This window comes from Nesoenas mayeri (genome assembly GCF_963082525.1).
Source record: "Nesoenas mayeri genome assembly, chromosome: 2".
Taxonomy (NCBI): domain Eukaryota; kingdom Metazoa; phylum Chordata; class Aves; order Columbiformes; family Columbidae; genus Nesoenas; species Nesoenas mayeri.
In genome coordinates, this window is record NC_137543.1 from 156713137 (window position 1) to 156738113 (window position 24977).

Here is a 24977-nt window from a genome sequence, read left to right on the forward strand (position 1 = left end):
TTCACACCTTTGATTGCCCCAGCAGTGGCTGCAGCAGTTCCCAGCATGGACCTGCCTGGCTTTGTTTGGACACGTAACGAGATAAGGCACAAGGCTATAATTAATAGGCAGAAGTCCCTTAATGTGCTCTTGTCCTAGACCATGCTACACCAGAGGTAACTTCATCCTGTCTCCATTCAGATAGCTACATATAGTTAATATATAAAAAAAAAGTGGAGAAAAAAGTTAAAAACACACATCTGCTTTCGCATAAAAGACAAAGCCCAAAAGCTCAACCACTTCCAGGTGATCTAAAGGTATTGAACGACGTTTACCTGCGAGGACCACGAACCAGGCGTGGACAAGTGACCCTGGCGATCCTGCCGAGCCCATTTCTGTGGCGGGATGTGACAGTCACTCCCTACACTCCCAGCAGCCGATTTGAGCCACCGCCAGCTCCCGTGTCTCGGCTCCCATCCATCTGCACCCGCACGGCAGCTCTGACACATGCGAGGCTCACCCCGGCCATGGCGCATGTGCGGCACATCCGTACGTGCACTCTCCGTGTTCCGCGAGATGGCCATTTTTTTTAGCAGACCAGATGGCAACCTGGCAACTCCAGCGAACGCCACACCAGCCATCCCGCTGTGCAGAGGCTGTGGCCTTTTACTTCCCTCTTCCTCCCGTTTTTTTTTCTCCCTACTCCACCTAAGTCTGGGCCTGTATAGCATTTAATATTTTCAGTTAAATTATGCCAACTTGCCCGAGTTAGAATTCAAAGGCACTTTCTTCTGTGTTAGACAAGATGTAAACAGATTAAGTTCCCATATCCGAAGTCATACGAGCAGCATACCTACGTTGTCATTTGCAGACTTTGTAATGCAGACATTTAGTCCAGGACATATATTTTAATTTGGCAGCAATTAGTACATTTTTCAAGGGCCAAGAAAGTCACGCCAACAATCCAGCTCTTGTCCTTGCATGGCTGGAAAGGGATGGCTTTATATAATTGTATGCATTTATATGTATATGTCTATAGATGGAGGTAAATGTATTACCTCTGCCTCCACATATAGATATGAAAATGTCACAAAGGTCTAATTTAATTACTCACAAACCTTGGAAATGAACTGACAAAGATTCTTTTGTTATGAAATGGTTTCTAGGACACAGGCCAGCAGAAGTCACATTTACCACAGCATGCCACCTTAATTTAGTATTTCTGAAGCTGACAAGTGAACAATTTGGGAAGGAAGAACAATGTCAAGGTCTGGATTGCTCCGTGTTTATGTCAAAAAAATAATGACTAACATTAGCTCCTCCTTTCCTCCCTTCCTTATTGTACCTGTGTGCTACCCTGGGCCACTTTATCAACTGGGATTCACAGAAACGTGAATGACAAGGGATCAACACTCGGTGCACGGCTCTCAAGATGTGTCTGCGCGCATTTGGCACCTCGGCGGTATCGCTCCCCACGGCTTCTCCAAGTCCGGCAAAGTTCTCAAACACGCCCGCCCCAACCGTGAGTCACCTACGCGCGGCTGCAGGGCAGGCGGGTTCATTTCTTTCCTGTCCACACGACCCATTTCATGATTAAGCATCTCTGCACCCAGTTATTCCCTCCGCACCCGCCGCTCCAGCTCCGGGCAGCGGGCGGGGGCACGTCCGGGCCAGCGCCGAGAGAACGGGAGGGCTGGGGCGCAGAAGCCGCCTCAGGGGCTGCCCTCGGGGCGGCGCCCGGTGCGGGGGCGCGGCGGCGGCCCCTCGGCTGGGCGGCCTGTCCCGCAGCGGCGGGGCGGGCCCAGGAGGAAAGTCCGGGGGCGCGGCCCGTTTCCTCGCCCCGTGGCCGGACTTTTCTCTGGCTGCGACACCGTAGCGCTCCCCCCCCCACCCGGAGCCGGAGTCCCTCCTGGCCTCCGGGACACGTTAAATCCAGTGTAATGAGGCTTAACCCCGCCCCGAGCCGCGGCGCAGCCGGGCGGGCAGGCAGCCAGCAAGGCCCCTGCCCGGGGGAGCCCCCCCCCCGCGCCGCCCCGAGCGGCCGCAGCTGTTCCAGCCGGAGCTGCTGGAAGGCGGCCACGCTCCCCAGACTTTGTCTCCGTCGCACACAGCGCAGAACTCCGCTCCCTCCCTCCCCTCCCCCGGGGCGGCCGCGGCTCCCGCCGCTCGCTGCTTTCCGCACGGCGGGAGGAACGGGGGGCTCCCCGGGAGGAGCGAGTGCCGCCCGGCCGGGCACCGTGCGCTGCCCCCGCAGCCGCCGTCCCGGGGAGCTGAGCCGGGGTGCGGGCACGGCGCGGGGCCGCCCTGCTGCGAAGCACCCACTTTGATCCGGATGGGACTTTTTGCCGTTTTTCTTTTTTAAATCCCTCCCATGAGGCCGCGGGGAAAATAAATAAAAAACAAAGGCGGGAGAGGGTGGGGGAGCGGGCGCGCTGCCGGGAGGGTGCCCGGAGCGCCCCGTGGCGCCCCCGTCCCGTCCGCGCTCCGCGGCTCCGCGCTTTCCCCGCAGCCCGGCGCGGCAGCCAGCCCGTGAGGTCAGCGTGGCGGCGGATGGGTGTCTGCGCCGGGGGACGGGCGGGGGGCGGGCGGGGCAGGCGCAGTGTGGGGCCGCGGCAGGGGAGGAGGGCGGCGGGCGGGCTCTGTGTCTATGTGTCGCACTGGCGGGGGGAGGAAGGGAGGGGGGGTTTACACACCAGGGCAGCGCCGGGATCCCTTCTCCACCCCGCGGGGAGGGGGGGCAGGGAGCCGCCTCCTCCTCCCCCTTCCTCCTCCCCCTTTTTCACCCTTCCTCCTCCTTCTTTCCCCAAAGTTAAACTTCCTGCTCCCGGCCCGGCTGAGAAGGGGACGCGGAGCCCGGCCGGACTCAGCCTTCGACACACACAACAGCTGGAGCTGTCAAAACTTCCTCCGCTCGGCCTCGGCCCCTGCCGCCTCCGCCACCGCCGCCGCCGCCGCCTGCTCCTCCTCCGCCCCCGGGGGCTCTGCGCGGGGGGAGGGCGCAGGGCCAGTGTACAATGAAGCGGCGGCCGCCGCAGCCGGGCAGCGCAGGAGCCGGAGCCGCCGCCAGCTCCCGGGGCCTCTGAGAAGGGGGGCAGCCCAGCGGCGGGATCGGCCGCCTCTCGCTCGCTCTCTTCACCTCCCCCAGCCCCGACAGACCCCGCCGAGCCGGGGAGGGGGTGTTATTGTGTGTGAGACCCTTCCTTCCTCTGCGCTCTTTCTCTTCGCGGCCCCCCCCCCCCCCTCCCCGCTCTCCCCATGCTGCTCCCCCTGCTACCTGTGCTGGTCGGCGGCGGCTGAGGCCAGCAATGCGAGGCGGAGGTGGAGGAGGCGGAGGTGAGGAGGAGAGGAGCCGCGGGAGCAGGAGGAGCATCGGGATCCCCATCACCATCCTCATCTTCATCCTCATCATCATCATCCATGTGTCTCTCTCGTCCTGCTGACTAGGATGTCAACGGAGGACAAGAGTCTGGTGGTGGCGGTGGTGGAGCCGCCTCAGCAGCAGCCCCCCGAGCCTGGAGCTCCCCCCCCAGCAGCAGCAGCAGCAGCCACAGACAAAAGACCTAGGGGCCGGCCTCGCAAAGATGGCGCTTCCCCTTTCCAGAGAGCCAGAAAGAAGTAAGTTCAGCGTTTGTGTGTGCGAGGCAGAGAGGGGCAGGGGCAGGCGGCCGGGCGCGGGCTGAGCTGTCAGCGGAGACTCGCTGCTCGTCGCCCCCTCCCTCCTGCCTAATGCCATTTTGAGAAGGGCCCTTCTTTCTTCTCCTCCTCTCCCCTTTGCACTTTCCCCTCCTCCTCCTCCTTTTTCACCTTTGTCTTCCTCCGCCTGCTCTCCCTTTTCCACTTTTCTTTCATCGCCCCTATTCCTTTCTTCTCCTCCTTCTTCGGAGTTTCTCTTTAGCTCTTCCCCCTTCACCCTCTTCCTCCTTTTTTTTTGTCTTTGCCTTTGCACCTTCCCCCTTCTCCTTTTTGGGTCTCTTCTCCTCCAGGACGCTCGTTTGCCTTCAGCGTCGCCTGGTTACTACTCCCTGTGCTTGACGGTAGTTCCTCGTCTCTTTTTCCTTTTCATCCCCCCCTCCCCTTTTTTTGGGGGGGGAAAAAAAAGACGCTTCTCAGCGGGTGGCGAGAAGAAACACACTCCCCCCCCCCCCCCCCCCCCCCCCCGCCGGCTCCCAGCGCAGGCGGGCGCGGACGCGCACACGCAAAGTTGAGGCAGGAGTTTCTCCGCCGGCGGCCCCGGCTGAGGGGAGCGGCTGCGGAGCTGTCAGGCGGGAGCCTCTCGGAGGGACGCGCCGGCGGGACAGCGGCGAAGCACAACAAACACAAGCGGGGGGAGCGGCGGGGGGGGTGGGGGGTGCCTCTTCCTCGGCTTTGGCAGGTTTCCCTTCACCGCGGCCTCTCCCCGCCGGGGGCGCGGGCGTTCGTTCGCCCCGGCGGCCGCGCCGCTGCCCGCCCTGAGGGGCCGCTCCTCAGGTTCCGCCCGTCTCCTCTCGGCACACGAGTTCCCGCAGCGCGGGTGCGGGAGCCCGCGGAGGGAAGCGGGCGGAGCGGCGGTGTTGGCCGCTGAGAGGCGTGAGGTGCCGGGGCCTGGCGGCCGTGGAAGCGGCGCTGGCTGCGCTCCCCGCGGGTTATTTTTGAGCGTTATAGATCTTGCCATGACATACCTGATGGCAGCGGTAATAGGGCAAAGCCGGGCGAGCGCGTTTTGAGGCAGAACGTCGCGATCGCGGGGGGCTGCTGGAGCCCCGGGGGTGTCAGGGTTTTATTTCCCTTTGTTAGTTTGACACCCAGTGAGTGTGTTTGACCAGGTGGTGCTTCCCTGACCTCGCTGTCACTTTCCCAGTGTCACAGTGCGAGGGATTCTGCTGGGCTGGATGGACCTAAACGCACGCAAAGTCTTTGCTTTCCCTTTATTATAATCTGTTTTTACAACTATAAACATCCCAGGACAGAACTATCATTAGTTTGGGATGTATGGGGTTTTTTTTGTTGTTGTTGATGAAGGTTTCTCTTCCAAGGTTTTAATGTTCACCCCCTGGTTTTGGTGGAGATGCGTTGTTTGCAGCTCCCTCTTCTAATTAACGTATTCACTTGGTACGAATTTTCATATAGCGATAGTTGAAAGTACTTGGCAAACATATACAGGCAGTTAAGTTCTTCGGTTTATCTCCTTTAGTTTTACATACTGTGTTTTTATTTCTACATATAGAATCCAAACCTTACCTAGGAGACCTTTGAACATCTTAAAACAAGTTTTAGGAAGAAAAATGCAAATACAACTGAAATTTACCGGTCCGCACGGAAAGCAAAGCAGTGTTGTTTGTGAAAATTGACATGTCTTGGAGGCCGGTTTGAGGCTGTGTACACGCTCTTGAGGAAAAGTGGGTGCTAAAGAGGCAATTCCATGTTCTCAGTTAGGTTTTTGGTGTCACGGGAACATTGTCCGCTAGTTTTAGGAGGAAATTGAATAGGTACTTATGCTGACATGACTGTAAGTGTTTGTGTAAGAACCAGAATTGAAATTAACAGAGATAAAAACTAAAGTTAATCAATACTCTTCACATTATGATTGTTCCAGTCTGGTGTGGTGTTAGGCTTGGCTGGTGTCCTTCTGGTGTCCTTTTTGGAAAACCTGTGATGTTGGTAAAGAGGTGATGGTATAAGTCATAAGTTATTTAAAAACTTAGGTTTCATTAAAAAATTAGTGATTTTTTTCGAACTTTCACAGAGTAGATATAGACTAGTCTTTCTCAGTTGTATCCATTTTGGGGAAGAAATGGTTTAATTTCATCAGTTTTGCTGTTTACAAAGTACCGACCACAATTAGCTAAGCAAATACAGAAATAAAATAAGTAAACATTTGTATATTTATTTTTCATATGACTACTTGGTCCTGTCTTCCTTTTCACTTCTGTGCTTTCCAGTTGGATTAATGTGCCTCATGTAAACCAGATAAAAGAGCATATGTCAGGCCATTTTCTGTACTGTAATCACATGTCTCAATCACTATTAGCCAGTCAAATTGTTCAACGCTTTATCCCATTATAGGAAATGTTCCACTGAATGTTCCGTCTAAGTGCAGCCTAAGTAATGATAAAACGAAGAGCCCTGCATTAAACCAGCAAAGCCAAAATAGAATAATTCCTGAGCTATGGATGCTTCCATTAAAGAACAAAACCATATTGGAGAATGCTGTAGGTTGTTTTTTTACCTTCTCAAAGGCCATGTTTTTAAGCAAATTTGATGAGTTTAAGCAGACAGATGGAAAACTGCCTTGGAGCTGCTGCTGTGAGGTGCCAAAGATTCGCAGCTCTTCTCAGAGGGAGGCGTTTGGGAAGGGAGCGCAGGGTTCTTCAGCAGGACAGATCTGCTCGTTCTCTGTCATCCTGCGTGTCACCTGGTTATCACCACAAATTCCAGTGGTGCTGTGGGCACAGGTATGTACAGGGAACGGCTGAGGCTTCCTATAAGTGATGAACCTATAGATTCATCAGTGGCGTCAGGACCTGGAGAGTTACCGATAGTAGAGCGTGACACTGGGACAGCTATTTGTCACTGTTTGAACGATACAGCTTCATGAAGAGCATTGTCAGGAGGCTCAATCTTAGGTGAACAGTTGATTTTTATTATTGATGTTGTAATTATGCCTAGAGGCCGGAGCACTGCTATACTACACACAGTACAGATGCATAAGCAAAGATTGCTTCTGCACAAACAATTTCTTAATTTAAATGTGAAGATAAGACAGCATCTACATGGAAGAAATGTGTTGGGAAAGCACAGGGGAGCTGTGAGAATGCTGTGAGCAAAAGAACACGCAGAAGTTCAAGTACCCGGGCTATCTCCGCATCGGTGAATGATTCATAGGCATCAGACTTGGAGGCTACATTTAAAGGAGGGCAGCACTGTCGCCCCGAGGATCTTCACAGATAGTTTGTTTCCTGCCTAAAGTGCTGGGCAGACACTTGTATTTTCTCCCTTACATTTTGACAACTGGGTATTTCTGTAGAGCTGCAGCTCAGATTTAAGAGGCAGAGCTTGGAATAGGCCACGCAGAGCCTTGAAATGGAGAGCAAGCAAGTTGTTTGTGATACAGTTCATCAGGAAGAACGCACAGGACTATAATCAAAGCAATGAATGAAGAAAATATTTTGGTAGTATCAGCTTTCAAATGTATTTAAAAGGTGGAGAGACGGCACTTATGAAAGGCAAAAAAGGTGAATGAAGTTGCATTACTGAAGGTACAGTGTGATGTGAGAGAAACTTTCAGGTGCATGGTTAGAAGAGAAGTCTTGCTGGTATTATTGTATAGGAAAAATGATAATAATTAGGGGCTATCTCATCCTGTCGCCTGAACTCTTGGAAACTTAACTCCTGCACTTGACTCCTCAGCTTCCAGGCTGTGGACCTGAAGGACAGGGATGTGACCAAAAAGAAGTTGCAGGGGAAGAGTATTGGTTCTGTTTTAAATATATCGTCATTGTATGAACAGCTGGTTACTCATGAAAATGTATCAGAATATATCGTACAGGTGCAGTAAACGTTTTTGAAATCCATTTTAAGTACTAGAGCTTTCTTAATCTGTGCAGGTTATAAGCACAAACAGATGTAGCTGCTTAGCAGAAATTCAGGAGCAGAAGTCTCATTGATTGTGATCATGATAACAGTTACTTTGTAAGTCAGTATCTAAGCTCGTTTTAAATTTTATTTTCAGCATCCAACAGGCTTTGATGTATGTTTTAAGTTATTTTTTTTCAAATGTGTGGTTTAAAACAGCGTAGGATAATAACTTCAAAAAGCCTGAAATTTGTGGAAAACTTTGTGTGTGTTTAATTACCTATGTTTTAATTTTTGGCCTAGTTTTTCTATTAGTTTGGCCAATGTACGCTGCCGTAGGTTTTCAGATTTCACACATGCAGATGGTTTTGAGGACGTGTAAGCATAGCATCTTTGCCAGGAAATGATTATTTAAGAACTTTTATTAATACTTTAGCTGCACTTGCATTAGAGCAAGTCACTATTTAAAGCTACCTGCACTCATTTCAAAAGAACCTTAATGTGTTGGATGGATTCTCTATAGCTCAGCTACGTTTCTTTAGTTTGTCACACACCTCCTGTGTGATATTTGTATCTTTACTTGCCTGCCCTTTTCTCACTTCGAAATGAAACGTTGGCAAATGTAAAATTAATATCGTGTTATACAATAGAAGTCTTCTGAAATATGTGTTCACACTTAAGGAAAGTCATTTCTACCTGGCAAGACTGAAGGATTTTGACCGTTGGGCTTTGTACAAGTATTGCAAGGAGAAGGGTTAAGGTGTTAAAGCAGAGCGGCCAAGGCTGCTGCTTGGACAAACCACGTGTCAAAATGCTTGGCCAAAGGCCAGGAGGGACAGACTGGATGACACAGCGCGAAGGGATGAGGCGCTGGACTTGGCTCCGTGGTCAGGACACGGCGGCGGCTCTTTGAATGCCGTCCTGGTCCCTTGTAGAACAGGACCCGATGTGCAGCGGGCCCGTGGGAGCTCGGTGCCGTTCCCTCGGGTAGCCCACGCTGCTCGGGTTCCTCCATCGCCTCCGTGTTATTCCCCAATGCTCTTCTGCAGTTCTCACATAGTGACCCGGCTTGAACTGCTGACAAGACTGTTCTGCTCAGGGGGTAAATGATCTCTGGCAAACGATCTCTGTATTAATATTCTGAGTTTTATTTCTTGATAGGACTTCTGAGACGGGTGACCGTGGAAGTTGTTACGCATAGTGAGTTTTATAAAATTGTTTTGCCGCATTATCAAAGTTGTTGAAATGCTGATTAACATGAAGTGGTGTCTTCACTTGTATCTTAAGGGTGAGCGAGGTTAAGCTTAACGTTGAGAATAAATATCTTTCTATAACCTTGGCTAACAGTTTTCCCAGTGTGAAACAGATTGCACTTGCAAATGAAGAATTCTTTGAGGGTTTGTGTTTTTAATTCGTTAAGGTTTGTATTTGATGGTCCATTGAACTTCTGCAGCATTTGTCATGAGACGACCTCCAAGAGCTATTGGACAGTTTGATGACAGACCAAGTGAAGTGACAGCGTGTGACATCTCAGCAAATGAGGTGTACTGGTTATAAGGCACGTCTTTGCACAAGTAGGAATAAGAACCCAGTGTCTTGGTTTCCACTCTTTGAGCCATCTACACACCAGACATCTTTTCATTCTGTATTCAGTGACACAGGAGGCTTTTCCCAGCTTAAAACAATAAAACACTTCAATTTTCTTGGCTTTGCTTGTGGATATTTTTTCTCTTTCTCGTTAGCATGTTCAACTCCTACTTCTTGTCATTGTTCTTTCAGAAGATAAGTAATTGGAAATGGGCATTTCTATTCTTTATCGTAATTTGAGTTGAGAGATGGTTTTCCAAAGCTTTTGGCTTGTTGAGAATAGGTGAAGTCTTTGTTTCTCAGGCTGGAGTTGTGTTTTATCTCTTTCCTCCTCGGCTCAGCTGTCCCACAGCAGTGTTGGAGGACACCAGGGTCAGGTATGACTAGGGAAAACAGAATGTCCTTATCCACCACTAATCATCGCTCCCTTATTATACACTGATGCCATAGATCTAGCTTTGTCATAGGTGTGCTAAAATGTCATGAAATAGCAAACAATTAAGCGACTAACAGTTTCAAAAAACATTGAAAGCTTTTCGCCTCTCTATGTTGAATCTATTTTATTATCAATTCATGCAATCTGCATGATTCACATAGTTTGGATAAATGCAGTTAAGCAAGACTTTACTGTAGCAAAACACTGCTAGTAACTTGTATTGAATTCTGCATTTTGTTTTAATTTTGTTTCTACTAGAACGATGGCACTGAACATTCCCATTCATGCCATTCCTGAACTGATAGATGGGTTAGTCAAAATAAGTTTGGGGACTTGCTTCAAGAACTCCATTAAGTAAGTTCTAGTGGCGAAGCACCCCCCCTCCCCTCCAGCTGTTTGTTCTCTGCCTTGTGCTGACCCAGGCGTTGGAAGCTGAGCTGGGTTAAAACTGACCTGGCAGAGAAACGTGTTTGTGACAGCGCGAGGGAGGAGACGCAGCTCCGGCTTTTGCAAAGCTCCAGCCTTGGCTGCCTGAGATTTGAGGGTGTTTGGGCGTTTTTCGCTGTCTCTATTGAAGGAGTTGCTACAGGAGGTTGTCAGAGGCTTTTACATTCTATAGTCATGTTTTATATGCTGGTTGGTTTGTTTGTTTTTTGTTTTTAAATGCTGTACTTCACGGCATATAGACAGGTGAGTTGTTCCCATCAAACTGATTCTTGCCCCAACCATTGGCATTGATTAAATAAGGAACATCGGCTCTCACTTTGATCCTCAGAACTGTTCTTGAGTTGAATATTCAAAGTACCCTCAAATAACAGCATAAGTGTTTTATGTTAACAGTAGTTTCTGGTGTTCTGAAAGCTCCTCCCTACATCAATATACAGGCATTACAATAACATGGCATTATAATAAAATAACACTAGATCTTGTTTCTTTCAGAATATTCTTACTTTCACAGTTTTGGAAGTATTTTTATTAAATCACACATGCACCCAATCCTGTTGCCAACCATTGCAGTACAAATACATAATTACTAATTTTCAAAGCCGTATTTTTCGATGTTCTAATTGCTTTTCTTGAAGAAACTGCTAGAAACCCTATTGAACTAGGATGTTTCCTTCCAGACTTTTGGCTTTGGGCAGGGGGAGGATAAAAAAAAGAGGCCTTCTTTTCTCTTCTGCTGTATCATTATCGACAATAAATTATTGCCAAAAAACCATTGCCTTAGCTAATCCAGAATGACTTGTGGAACACCCCAGGGCTGCTGGAACCAGCGCTGTTCCTATACTGGTGTGTACCCTCCTGTCTTTGGCAGTGAAGACAGTCTGCAGCGTTCTTAGTGAAATTGTTCTCAACACAACATGATAGGATGGCTCCATATTGTTATTAATAAAGGGACAGCTATGTCGTATTAAAATGTGGGAACTTTTTGTTTTTGAAAGCCATTTCTTGACTATAGAATATGATTTTTTTTTTCCTGAAGAATCGATAAACACAATGAAATTCTTTTGAATAAAACGACGATTTAGTTTTGTAATATCACCACAGATGAATGGGGCTGTATGGCCAAAAAAGACTTCAGGGGGATCTCGCTCGTCCTTCTGTGTTGTGTATCTGTACCATTTCTGACCAATGTTTCTCCAACTTGTTTTTAAAGTATTTGGTGAATGCAATTCCACTGCTTCTCCAGGCAATTGGTTTCAGTAACTAATTTTTTAAGTAATAAAATAAATATTCTGATTAAGCCAGTTTTGTCTTGTACTACTTACAGTTAAGGCATTTCACAGTTGATATGGAGAACAATTTTTTTATAATACATTGTTATTTATTAGGAGATTGTCTCTCTTGTTCTGCACTGAACAAGCTTAACCTCTATAGCATCATAATGTTGACTTCCCTGATACATCTTTCAAAGATTTTATAGTCTTTATCAAGTTTCACTTCGTTGATCTGGACCATTTTACAATTGATCAGAATGCTTTTTATTAAGATCTTGTCCTCTAAAATGTTTGCAACCCCAGCCATGTGCCGTATGCAACTCTTGTATGTGTATGAATTCCCTTTTGCAGGTCCTGGCGCAAGGAACTTCCTTGTCATATTATCCTACCTCAACTGAGAATAATTTGTGAATAAATACCCTTTGAGTGCTCTAGTTTGTTGTTGCTGACCTATCTGAAGTTCACCAGGACTGTAGTATGGAAGATGATCACTCCTAGGTTAGCAATTACTTTTGCTTTTTTAGGGCAATGAAGATGATGGAATGGAGCATCTCCCTTATGAGGAAAGGCTGAGGGAGCTGGGGCTCTTTAGCTTGGAGGAGATTGAGAGGTGACCTCATTAATGTTTACAGATATATAAAGGGTGAGTGTCAGGAGGATGGAGCCAGGCTCTTCTTGGTGACAACCAATGATAGGACAAGGGGCAATGGGTACAAACTGGAACACAGGAGGTTCCACTTAAATATGAGAAGAAACTTCTTCACGTTGAGGGTGGCAGAGCCTGGCCCAGGCTGCCCAGGGGGGTTGTGGAGTCTCCTTGTCTGCAGACATTCCAACCCGCCTGGACACCTTCCTGTGTAACCTCATCTGGGTGTTCCTGCTCCATGGGGGGATTGGGCTGGATGAGCTTTCGAGGTCCCTTCCAACCCCTGACATTCTGGGATTCTGTGAATTATAGTGTGAATTTCTTCCTGTCTTGCTGACTTGACGTTCCCTGATTATTTAGCCTAATAACAGAATCAGTTTTTAGTATTGGCTGCAATAAATCTGTTTTATGAAGGCTGAAATACAGAGAATAGTGTTTGATTCTGTTTTGTTATCCGTTTGTTCTTCTCTAACATCGCTATGTACTGGTTTTTCTGTTTTTATTCTTGCTTCTTAAATATTCCTGAAACTTTGTTTGCCTTTTATATTGCACAGTGGTAATAATGCATGCTGTGCTTTTATCTGCTCTGATTTTTATCCCTTCCTTTATATTCATTAAAATGCCCTTGTTTCCATTCTTAATACGATTCTTTCTAGTTTCAGACCCTTATTACTGGCTGCTTTTGATGCAGCCTGTATTGTTCATCCCCCATCTCCTATCTTTCCCCTACACTGGGATACTTTGTGCGTATTCCAGTGCAATAACTGCCAGTCCTCCTTTAAGTCACATTCTCAAGAGATTCGAGCAACAAGTTCAAAGAGTTGGTTGAAATTTCCTGTTCTTATTTCCCTTAATCGAAGATAAAAAATTGTCCTTCTCCTCCTGCTCTCGTTTCTTCCCTTTCCTTGGCACAGCAAGTGCTTCTCGTCACCATTTCCAGCCAAATCGCTGCACACATTGCGCCGTTCAGAACGGAGCTCTGCCCTAATAGCGCCAAGTGTGAAGTAACTGCTCTTCTGGCATCCCCATCTTGGTGAAAACAGTTGTCCCCGACGTTTTCACAGACACGTTGGGCTATTCGTTCTGTTGTTTTGCTTTTCCATTAGGCGTCTGGGTGGTGAAGGCCTCCTCTTACCCTCGAGATACGTGCTCTGAAAGCTTCTGGGAGTTGCTTCCAAAGACTCATCATCTTCCTCTGATTTCATCTTCTCTCTTGGCCTTTCAGTTTCCCAGTCCATAGTACCTGTTCTCTGTTATGTTCTTGTTTCTGCTCCTACTTTTTTCTTTCTCCTCTCCCTTTTTTTTTTCCCCCTCCTTCTAATAAAAGCAAGTGAGTGTGGTGTTTTTTGTTTCATACCGTGGCCCACTGAACTGCATGAGAATAGAACTTCACTTAAAAATGGGCCAGAAGAAAGGCTTGGAAAAGAGAATTTTGAAATTAAATTCAAAACAAGGAGGAAAGAACTGTTCATTTCAATTACCTTAAATGTCACCATTTATAAATTGGGCTAATTCTTGCTTGTGCTTGCGTTAGTGGCCTGGCTGTAGCAGCAATAGCGTTCTGGCACCTGGAGCACTCGGCCTCTTCAGTGTCTGTGCTCGTAACAAACAAAAACCCAACAGGGGATGTTTGGAGTCCCTGGACACCATCCCCCTGCTGTCCCATCACCGCAGCGGTTGCTTGTACAGGTACAACCCTCCCTTCCAAATGGTTCTCAGCGCCGTTCCCAACGTAGTTTATGTGTCGTGCTTCGTTCGGGAGGTTGAGAATTTGATAGCGTGGATGTGGGCTGGTCCGCGCTGGTCAGTCTCAAGGCCAACATCAACTATGTTTAATTTACTAGCATAACTATAACCTTTTTTTTTTAAGGAGGCGTTCAATGAAACTGTTAGAATTCTCATCAGCTTTACTTTCAGCCCCCTGGGCAAACGCTGTGCCACAGTTAATGTTCTCTAAGCCGTAGGGACGCGGGTTTAGGAAGAGCAGCTCGCAGCAGGGTTGCTCTAGAGGGAGCAGAGGAGGTGGGATGTACGAGCCGTCGGGCTCTGGGAAACACTGGTTTTCGGTGCTGCTCCGGTCTTCTGACACACAATTTTTCCTCGTTCATGTTTTGCGCAATTAACCTTGCATCAGGCATCCTGCTAGAGGTTTATACAAAGGAGAGTGCAAAACAGATTCAGCGGGAATTCTAATTTATTTTTCTGCCTGTGTCTTCCAGAAACCCTTTAGCAGAGAATGGGGCCCAGAAATGGGGAGAGTAACTCAGGAAATAAATGATCTGTAAGCGAGATTATTTAAAGAAATTATTTCCCTAAGGTCTCTCATGTAGCCGTCAGGGTTGGCTCGTAGCTGGTTATTCTGTCGCTTCTTTTTGTAACGGAATGGGAGGGTATTCTTTGTCCTGTCCTGTGCTCTGTACAGCTTGGACATACAATAATTTCTGGTTTGGATGTGTTTGTTGGTAAAGAATAAGCACAAAAACTTGGTAAACTGACTCGTGTATTTCGGTGTGCTCTACGTGTGGTCTTTCAGATAAGGACACACTGGTAGAATAGAACAGGGAAGGTTCACTGTGTGTATTGGATATACCTGCTTCATGGACAAGCAGAAAATCTTGATCTTAAGGCTTGTTAAGCAGAGATTGTCAATAAGAATTTCAAATAACTGATAACTTACTGCAAAGAAACACTGTCCTAAGAATATTTTCAGTTTACTTTTTTCAATTATTGTGTCTTTTTGAATTTTAATTGTTTTAGACTGTCTTGATAGGTGAAAAGAACCTGTTTTTAACTTGTTAGCTTGACCGTGTTATTTTAAAAGCCTTTTTAGACCAATGAGAGTTTCTTGTCTATCCTTCATTAATGTGCTCACCCTTCAAAAAAGTGAAGTCATGACTGTCTCGGACATGTACAAACTTGTTGAGCTGGAGCTCGGGCTCTCGGCTCTCCTGGATCTTCTAAGGTGCACCGCTCTCCTTGTTTCACTCGGCTTTGGGAAAGTGTAGTGATACACATGTGTATTATTTCTCCCCTTCCTTTCTCCCCTTCCTTTCTCCCCTTCCTTTCTCCCCTTCCTTTCTCCCCTTCCTTTCTCCCCTTCCTTTCTCCCCTTCCTTTCTCCCCTTCCTTTCTCCCCTTCCTTTCTCCCCTTCCTTTCTCCCCTTCCTTTCTCCCCTTCCTTTCTCCCCTTCCTTTCTCCCCTTCCTTTCTCCCCTTCCTTTCTCCCCTTCCTTTTCTTTTTGTCCCCCGATATGTAGCCCAAGCTGAACCTGGGGAACATGCAGCTGCCTGGAAGGGACCACGTCACGTGGCGTGGGAGCATATTCCATAACAGCGATTAGTAATGGGCCTTGGGGACAGGGCAGAGGCCGAATTCTGGCTCCCCTTGTCATGCCACCTCGGTTTCTTTTTCAGCGGTATTGAGATGGTTTTTCGCTGAATTGTTTTCTTTCAAAGCTTTAAAAGACTAATGATATTTATTTTACTACTCTAAAGGAGCTTACTAATGAATAGGAGGGCGCGCACTCATATTCTGCTGGACTCTTTGTGCTTAGTCAGGAGAGGGAACCGGGTGCTGCTGAAACAGAATTCAGAAGGACCGAGCTCTGAGCAGGGAGTTCTTAGAGCCACCTCATAGGAAATACGAAATGAAGGTCTTTAGGTGTGATTTAGGCCATCTAAATATCACCTTTATGCCCCGATCTCTGTTTGTACTTGGTTTGTTTTAGGCTATACATTATTTCAAATAGGGTCCCACCATCACTTTTCAGCGCCGTGTATAATTACACAGCTATGTAAACAACAAATGGAACTTCAGGAATATTTGGAGACCGTGTGTGGAACTGCCTGTGTGTGACCTGCTTTGGACAGCAGGCCGGCCAGCTCACCTCCCAGGCCTTTTGGTTGTGTTAGGAGCTATTTTCCCATATTATTTCTTAAAAGAAAATAGTTTACTAAATCCGTTTGATAGTCTGTGTTCCTTGTTCCCTCCGTCACCTGCTACTTGCTTTATCTATTAATCTACGTGATTCTACATTTACTAAACAACTTCTACTTCTTTACTATGGTGTCACCTGGCATTCCAATTCTTTAAGGGTATATTTTAAAGTTTATCTGGTAGAAAACGGTAGGGCTGTTTTGATTACTTTAAAGAAAACATGTCAGAATTTCTGGTCTCATTGGATTTCCATCGCACAGTGTTGAAAACAGTTTGGTCGTGCCTGCGTTAGCGGCTGACAGCGCGTGTCATTAGCAATGAGTCATTTTCTGCTGGCCCAGGAGGATTTAGGTATTGCCTGTTTTCTACCTCTTCTTACATCTTCTTTTCAACTTGCGGTTTATTCTTCTGTATTGGGGTTTAATCCTTTCTGAATTCATTTGCTCACCCCTTTATTTCCATTTCTGGTAAGCACGGTCACTTCAGTTACGCAACAGAATTTACTCCTACCAGCGCTTACCCTGTTTCTCCAAAAATAAGACAGGGTCTTATATTATTTTTTTCTCCAAAACTTAATACTTTTTTTACATGTATAGCTGCCTGGACACTATTTAAACTGACTTTTTAAATGAACTGTAACTAGGGCTTATTTTTAGAGTAGGGCTTACATTTTGAGCATCCTGAAAAATCATGCTAGGGCTTATTTTTGGGGTAGATCTTATTTTTGGGGAAACGGGGTAGTATTAGTGTAAGATGGACACGGGTTTCTGTAAGAAAGCACCACGTGCCATTCTGCTTCAACATCGGGTGAAATGGCACCGTTGGGAAACTGAAGAAATGAGTAAGGAAATCTGAGATTTCTAGATGTAATGCGAGGTTTAAAGACCTATTTTTTTAATTATTATTATTTTTTAAAAAATAAATGCCTTTTAACCTGATCCAGCCTGTGCTTCTCCATTGCTATTGCTGTGCATTGTGTTACTGGCCAAGATCTGGAGACACTTGGTGAGCTCATCTCTGCTGATGCTCTGTGGGAAGTTATCAGCCGTATAGCAAAAAGGGGACACTCCAGCTTGTTACGGGTTTCTACTTCAAATTCACATTGGACAGTGAGTCAAGTGCAATGGAATGTCCTCTTCTGCCATCTCTGTCGCAGGATTCAGCCTTGGGCTGAAACATGGAAAGACATCACGCACCTTGAGCCTTTTCAGTAATATTTGCCAAAACTCATCTGTCAAAGCCCTAAGAATACACAGAATTTGATGCTTCCTATGTAGAAAGCTATTTCAATTACCTAGCTTATGTTACTGGTCAGATTTTATTCCTAATAGCACACTTGCTAGTTATGGCATCTTAAATGTAGTGGCTTTAAATCAAATTTATAATAGTATGTTAATGTGGGTATGTAGTTAGTGCACCAAATGTGTTTCTTGGCTGTACGACGTGCTGCTGACCTGTCTTGGGTTCCAAATATGATCTAGTTCATGCTCACAAGAGCAAAGAGCATAGGGAAGAGAAAAAATATGGTTCGGAAGCGGTTTGGAACCTTCTTAAAAACCAGAATATTTATTTATTACTTTTAGAAATGGAATCTATCTCCAGACGCTGCCTTAGTCCAGCTTAGAAACTAAGAACTTCCAAACCCCTTCAAATGTAATAAGAAAAAAGAAGCCAAACTAATTCTGTTTCATCTGTGCTTTGGCATGAAAAGTGGAATTTACACAGAAACTGGATTCACAGAAAAGGGTGGTTCATGTTGATTTTTAGCATGGAGGCATAAAAGGCTGCTAGAAGGTAAATTGCCTTTACGTTTCGGTAGAATTACCAGGCTAAGGCAAAATATTTGAGTTTCCTTTTCTGCTTGTTGTCTTTTTGTAGCTAAATACTTAGGGATTAATCTCAAGTTGTTATTAGGATTCTATTATAATATTATTAGAAACCCATTGAAGACCTTGAAAATAGCAGGTCAACAGAAGTTAAGAAGAAACAAATGTTTATAAAAAGCCAAATGCATTTTTGTGCTTCTTAGTATGTTCATCTTTGTACACTTTAAAATCAATGAAGTACCAAATCAAACATCTGACCTGGCTGTTGTAACCAAATCACACTCCTGTTGTGAAGCCTGTTTCTCTTATTTGTGGATGTATTGCACCTGAAATTTAGACTGGGATATATTGGAAGTGGTGATGTATATATATACATTGGAGTTTCTCTTGGTTGCTGCGAAGTAACAGTCCGCAAAAGTAAGAAATTTTAAATAGGGCCTATCATAAAGAGCTAAGGCGTGTTGCACTGAATGTGTCTTGAGTAACTTGAGAGTTGTATCCTTGAGTTAATCAGTTGGAGTTTGGAAGAAAACAGCCCAACATATGTACAGACATAAGTTTTTATCTTAATCATTAAATCCATTGCTTCTGTTGCTTACAAAAAAAAAAGCCTTGGGAGAGATGACTGATCTCATTTTTCCCATGTACATTTTCTTGGCAGCATTTTGGCTTAAACAGTTTCTGGAGTCGTGTGCATCGGGGCAGGGAGTCCATGCAGCCACAACTGCTTTGCCTTTTTTTGGTGAGGGGGTCACCCCATAGCAGGACCCGTCCCCTTGTCTGGTTCACAATGTGATCCAACCTGGAGCTGAAGCGGGCGCAGTTCAGAGCCTGGAAGGAGAGAAATGAGTTGGGATCGGTCTCGAGGAAAATCGCTGCCGAATGTTGAGCCCTACCCGGGGTTGTTTAGCTCATCGTACGCTCCGGTTGATGGCAACTTATGGGCAGCTTGTGTGGCAAAGTAGTAGTTACTCAACATGACTGGTGTTGGACCATGTCCGACTGTGCTGTAGTAAACATACGGATTTGTCCTTACTGAGATTTTAATGGTATTTTATATGCTTTTAGAGTAAAAAAAAACCCCAAATCTCACATCTGAGAGTAAATGAAGCTCTGAAGCTCTGATGAAGAATGAGCCCAACTAATATGGCTTCAGACCTGTTAGCTCGCACTCTGGGTCACATGGACAGTAGGGAAAAGTACCAAGAGTAATTTATTATTATTATTATTACCAGCTATTATTAAATTGCAACTTGTTTGTGCCAACAAACTTGTCAGATGACCCATTACCCTGTACATGAAAACATGTATTTTTTTACCGAGTGTCAGGTGTTTGAAAATATCTACAGGTTTAAGGTGTAGCAGCACATATAAATTTGCGAATTTACGGCGCATCCAGGGGTATAATCTCAGAAGGACCTGCACAGTGTTTTAGCGGAAACTTATATAAATAGGTAGTTATGGCATAGCTGACATACAATAAAAATGGTGCTCTGGCCTTGCTGAGGATAAACACAGCCACTCATTTAATACAATTTGAAAAATAACAGCATCTCCCTGCTGTTGGGCATTTTCTTTGGTTTAAGAGGAATTTATTTTAGTTAGAATGCTGGTTAGAAGAAGGTTTCAACTACGCAAAGATGTGTGTCCAGGTAGGTCTTGTCTGGGATAAAGGCTTTGAGTGCTAAAGGGAACAGGCAAATCGATTAATGTCTCAGTAGTGGTTTAGCCATTCACCACTTATTGGTTGGACCAAAATCGCCAACCTTTACTGCAAAATAAAATATTGAGGTTTACATCTTTGCTAAGGTTAAGACCGACACATTGAACCTTCTCGTTGCAGCAGGCTCAGTGCGTCACTCCGCACGGCGACCAGAGATGTGCTGATAAGCGGTAGCTCAATAGCTCCTTGTAACTAAATGTATTTATGTGTCCGTACCTGTGCTAACATGGCACGATGGCTCTTATATAATAGTCACTTGTTACAGAGTAAACACGTGGAGTTTTTCTTTCACGTGGGTGCTTTCTTTTTAAAATTTTATCTCAGTCTCCGGAGAATTGGTTTGATAAAAACTTCCCTGTAGGCCGAGCACCCAGAGGGAGAATGTTCCATAGGCAGCCAGGGCAGGTTGTGCTCTGTGAATCTGAGTGGGCTTTGGGGGTTGTTTTGTTCACTCTTACAGGTAAAATGGTCTTTTAAAGTTCCTCAGTGCATTCACTGAGAATTTTTCTGAGCAGTATTGATAAAGCAACACTGAACATTTTCATCCACAGCAGACCGTGCCCAGGGTTAAGTACGTCCCATTGTAATCAGTGTAACAGCAAAGATTTTGATTAAAAAAGAAAAATAGACTTAATGCATGGTCTTGTTTGACAGATGAAACAGATTATTGTTGTCAATGTGTCAACCTCTGTCTTGCAGATGTCTGATATTTAAACAAATTTTAAGGAAACATAGCAGATTGACAAGCGCAGCATCACCCAGCAGCTGTTTGAGGGCTTCGAAGAGAAGCTGAACAAAGGTAGTTGCGTTACTACTTACACTAGCAGGCTGGTTTGCAAGTATCCATCAATACAAGTGGAATGATAGCTGTATAATGTTTTCTTGATTTGTTTTCCTCTCCGTAGAAGAAAAAGAAAATGGGCAGGGACCATGTGAAGGATTAGGAAAGAGCCGTTTGAGGATGGACATTTGTCAAGCTCGCTTTTGGGCTCCACCGTTCCAGCTGGGTTTTGGAGAAGTGTAGAGTAGCCTGAAAAATGTCAAAGAGGAACGGGTGGTGACTTGGGGTCACACCTTCATCTTTAAGGCTGAAATCCCCTTTTTTCCCCAGAGTAGCCCCAAACAGTCGAGGGGTCCGGCCGGGGAACCGGCCGGCAGCTATGGAAACGTTTTGTAACTTTTCTGCTGCGCTGCTTTGTTAAATGGGAAAGTGCGGGCGCTGGGGGAAGGGAGGGACCAGGGAAGGAGAACCAGGGGAGCTGCCGCCCGCCGCGCTCGGGGTGTTTCTGGGACGGGGGCTGCGGGAGGACACAGCGGGCGCTGCCGGCGCCGGCTCCCGGGCTCAGCCGCCGGGACGTGCGGGGCTCTCGGGCCGCCCCCGGTTCCCCTCTCGGGCCGCCCCCGGTTCCCCTCTCGGGCCGCCCCCGGTTCCCCCCTCGGGCCGCCCCCGGTTCCCTCCTCGGCGCCAGCGCCGCCGCGTCCCCGCGCCGGGGGTGCGGGTTGGGGGCCGGGCGGTGGGAGCCTCCGGCGGGGGCGCTGCGCCTCCGGCCGCCGCCGCTCTGCCTCGCTGGCGCAGCCGCGGCCCCGGCTCCTGCCGCAGGACTCCGGTCCGCACATTGGCGGCGCCCGGCTGCGTCGGATCTACTTTCGCTCGGCTCTTTTTTTTTTATCTTTTTTTTTTCCTCTTTTTTTTTTTTTTTTTCCTCCCTTTCCCCTCCCCTCCCCTTCCCCTCCGCTCCCCTCCCCCTCCGCCCTCCTCCGCCGGCGGCTCCCAGCCTGGTTCGGGGAGGATCCCGAAGTTCCGCGGCGATCGGGGCTGTTGGCGGATCGCTCCCCCGCCGGCGCCGCCATGGGGCCCCTGTAGAGCCGCCCGCGCCGCGCCCGCCCGAGGCCCCGGGGCAGTGGGCTGGGGAAGCTCGTACCGAGCGGCGGGTCCGGGAGAGGAACATGGCTGATCGCGGGGAGTGCTGAGCAGGCGGTGTCTCCTCACGGCGCTGGGGCCGTGACATGTAAATAACTTCTCTTTCCTCCGGATCGGTGCGGGCGGGCAAGCCGATGCCAGCCCCTCCATTTTCCAGAGGGGATTTGTGAGAGGTTCCGCGGGGGGCTGGGCTATGTCGCGCAGAACCGATTCGCCGGGGGTGAGTACGGCTTGTGGTTTAACTTCTTTGTATTAAAGGGCAAACGGTGACAGCGGGTGAGGGGGCTGGGAACGGCGGGGGGGGACCCGGGGACAAACTTGGCGGGGGACGCGGCCGCCGCTGACACTCGGGAGAGGGAATTTTACGCCGTTTGACCAAAAAAAAACCCACCCCCAAACCCTACCCGAAGGCACACGGGGATCTATAGGTTCAAGTTACAGGGTTATAGACGATCCTAGAGCATTTAAAAATAAAAATAATAATAATAATAAAAGGAGGGGGTAGAAACGCCAAACACAAAGCGCAGCTCGGGTCTGCCCCGGACACCGGTCAGTGCTGCGGACACCCCCACGCACACGTGTGCCCGCACCGACACACACATTTTCTTATAGAATTATGACTTTATATGGTTACCTATAGCACAACTCCTTTTTTTTATATATATATATATTTTTTTTTTAAACCACTTCTCATTTCCTGGTGTGAATTCTGGAGTGATGGAAAACGAGATACGATGAATTTTTCTTCAGTATTTTGAAATACTTCGTACACACTTATTTTCGAAAAGAGTGCCATTTTAATTGTGTGTGGTTTCGAAGCGTCCCCGTGTAGTGTTCATTGTAGACGAGCCTTCCAGCTGCCTTTATCTATAGCTCCGAATTAAAGAAATAAAAGCACCTTTTGAAAACACACCGTGTTCCGAACACATAATGGATGCTCAGACCATCATATATGATGGTTTTTGTATAAGCGGTGGAACAAATGGGTCATAAGTCAAAGTAAGTGTTATGTAACTGGCTGGCTTTAGCAAACTTGATACAAACTGTAAAGGTTAAAAAAAGTGTTTTGTTTTTGCTTTTCTTGGTCTGGACAAAATTGGAGGCTGCCTGTCCCTTTATTTTTTGTCTTTTTAGTGGGGTTACTGTGTAGCAGGTTGATATACAAACAAACCAACAAACCAGCCTGAGTTTTAAAAATATGAGCACGGTGCTTTCTGTTTCTTTACAAAACTGTCTCAGTCATGTACCAATTCTGGATACTAAATACTAGATGTTCACCAGCGAGTCATTAGTTAATACTGTGACCAGATTCATTACATAATTGCAAAATGTTCCCGAGTTACTTTAGTTTTATTATTTAACTTCATGGTTTTGTGGAATAGTGTTATTTAGCATGGTTGGAGTTCTCGAAAGAACTGAAGATCAGTATGAAAATAATTCGGGTTTCTTTGCCGTCTGAAGAAATAAAGCACAGTGGGTTAATAGTCCTGTTGCAAAATGGAAACAAATAGGCAGACATTTAAAGATTCTCAGTGACTATATAAAACACTATGTTTTGAGATAAACAAAATTACAAAGCTGGAGCTTATATGTACCTTTTGGTACATCATGGTGATGGCAGTATGTTGTGTTTGATGCTCCTGCACAACAAAATACAGTTGCCACAGGAAAAAAAATGCAGCTCCCACAGTGTTCAGTGCAAATATTTTACCATCTACTTATGAGACAAACGGAGGCAGGAGAGCAGATCCGCTTCTCTCAGTGCCCCTATGCCAGCCGTTCACTAATGACCATTATACATCTATTTTTAAAGTATCTGGTGTATGCTTCCTTTGCTACTTTATTGTAAACGTCCTTTCTTTTGACAATACACTTGGAGTTTAGTATCTGTGATTATGAAGTGCTTGCCTCACTTGCAGTTCGTCTTTGTAAACTGTTTCATGACTCTGCTCTTGTAGTTTATCCGTTCTATACAAACTAGTACATAATATTTTGTTGGTATTAAATCTAGATGCTTTTAGGACAAAATACTCTCTTTTTTTTAGCAATTGTATTGAATTTTGGTACAATTATTTTATGAGACTACATACTCAGTTGATGTATATATATATAAATATATATATATATATATTTTTTTTCCCCCCTCTTTTGGATTATTCTTTCTCAGACAGAAACTCCTGCAGAGTTTTGGCAGAATGCTTTCTGAGAGTTTTTTTGGGGGAAGGCAAGGGGCGGCATTATTGTCATTTACATAATATGCCATTAGAAAGTAGTTGCGTCACGTTCTTTCTTAATGTGACTGGTTGTTGGACTTGCCTGAAAATGATCTCTTAAAGGTAAACGGCTGAGCAAAAATGAAGAGCAGCCATGTATTGATTTCTGCTTTTGTTTCAGGCTAGAAGAGCCATTCAGCGTGTGCTCTACAGGGTATTTCCAGCCTGAAATTTAGTCAGCTATTTAAAAATCACGATCAAAGTATTCTTCTGTCATCACTGCCTTCAAATCTTATGGCTTTGCAGCTCTCGTTTTCATGTTCTTACGGTTTGGATAGAAAACTCGTAGTATAGGATAATATATATATACTTTGTGTACCATGGAGTGTAAAATACGCAGCCCAAGAAGAAGGAAAACTGTGTGTGGAGCGTTGCCAAAAGCACAGTCTGACCGAGCTCGGAGATACCTTTTGTTTTATATGGGCCGCTCCAACTTCAGTCATCACTAAGGCTTCTGGAAACTCTGGAAGGTAACACGTTTCCAGAAAGAAGGATAAAACCCCAGCTGACAGCAGGCCCTTAGCTGGGCTCCTCTGCTTCTGCCTTCCCCCCGTTAAACCCTTTTGGTGTTTCTCTGGCAGCGCCCGGCGTGTGATATTGCAGGTATCACATGTCCCCTTGCCGTCTGTGGCATTTGCTGCACCGTGGCGATGGGGAGCCGGGGAACGACACGGGAATTCGGGAGGGGAAGTGGTGAGATAGAGGGTCACGCTGTGTCGGGAATAGGTGAGCGCCTTCTCTCAAACAGTGTGCAGATCTTTGCGTTCGGTGGTCGGACGTGGAACACCTTCAGCAAACAGATGCGTCTTTGAGTGGTCTTTAGACATGTTTTTTTCTTGACGTCTTAGGTACAGATGCCTATCAAAATGAGTGGCAAAACATCACTTTTCCCTTTGCAAATATCTCTGATTTTAAAAAGGGATCATAATTATACGCGGCCTTCCTGGGATTTGTTTTCATCTCGAAGTTGAGGTCCAATGCCAGGCATGAGTATAGACGATATTTGATGCCTGCGTAAGATCTATTGGAAGCTGCTCATAGCGTGTTGCGTTTCTGTCTGTCTCTTGGGTGAAGTCACCCCCTTGTCTGTATTTGCTGTTGAAATGTTCACGCTAAGTGTGGTTTGTGCTGGTGGTGCTGTTGTGGTATAGCTAGAAAATAGAAGATTTCACATTGGCTACTATGACCCATGTTTTCATGCTGGTTACCAAGTATTAAAAGGTAAATATTTGAGTAACATTACTTAATTAGACACTCATAGAAGAGGAAGGCATGGAAGAAGGGTCTGCTTGCGTGTTTTTTTTTAGTCAGGACTTGCAGTTCTGGGATATAATTCTGTTTCAGGGATGAATTATTTGTTTTAGGTGGAACTCAATGTGT

The 24977-nt window shown here is 46.3% G+C and overlaps 1 protein-coding gene across 13 annotated transcripts in view; it reads left to right on the forward strand.

The window, feature by feature from the left end:
• The first annotated feature begins 2758 nt into the window (after positions 1–2758).
• Positions 2759–24977, forward strand: part of KMT2C (lysine methyltransferase 2C) — a 202338-nt gene continuing 180119 nt past the window's right edge. For 12 of the 13 annotated variants that reach the window (XM_080364339.1, XM_080364348.1, XM_080364344.1 and 9 more), the window contains exons 1-2: positions 2759–3312; positions 3424–3594. In XM_080364339.1, the coding sequence (XP_080220465.1) occupies positions 3425–3594 (170 nt within the window). In that variant the 5' untranslated portion in view covers positions 2759–3312; position 3424. Of the gene's footprint in view, positions 3313–3423; positions 3595–21411; positions 21545–24977 lie in introns of those variants that run through there. The other variant, XM_080364351.1, reaches the window with a different exon arrangement.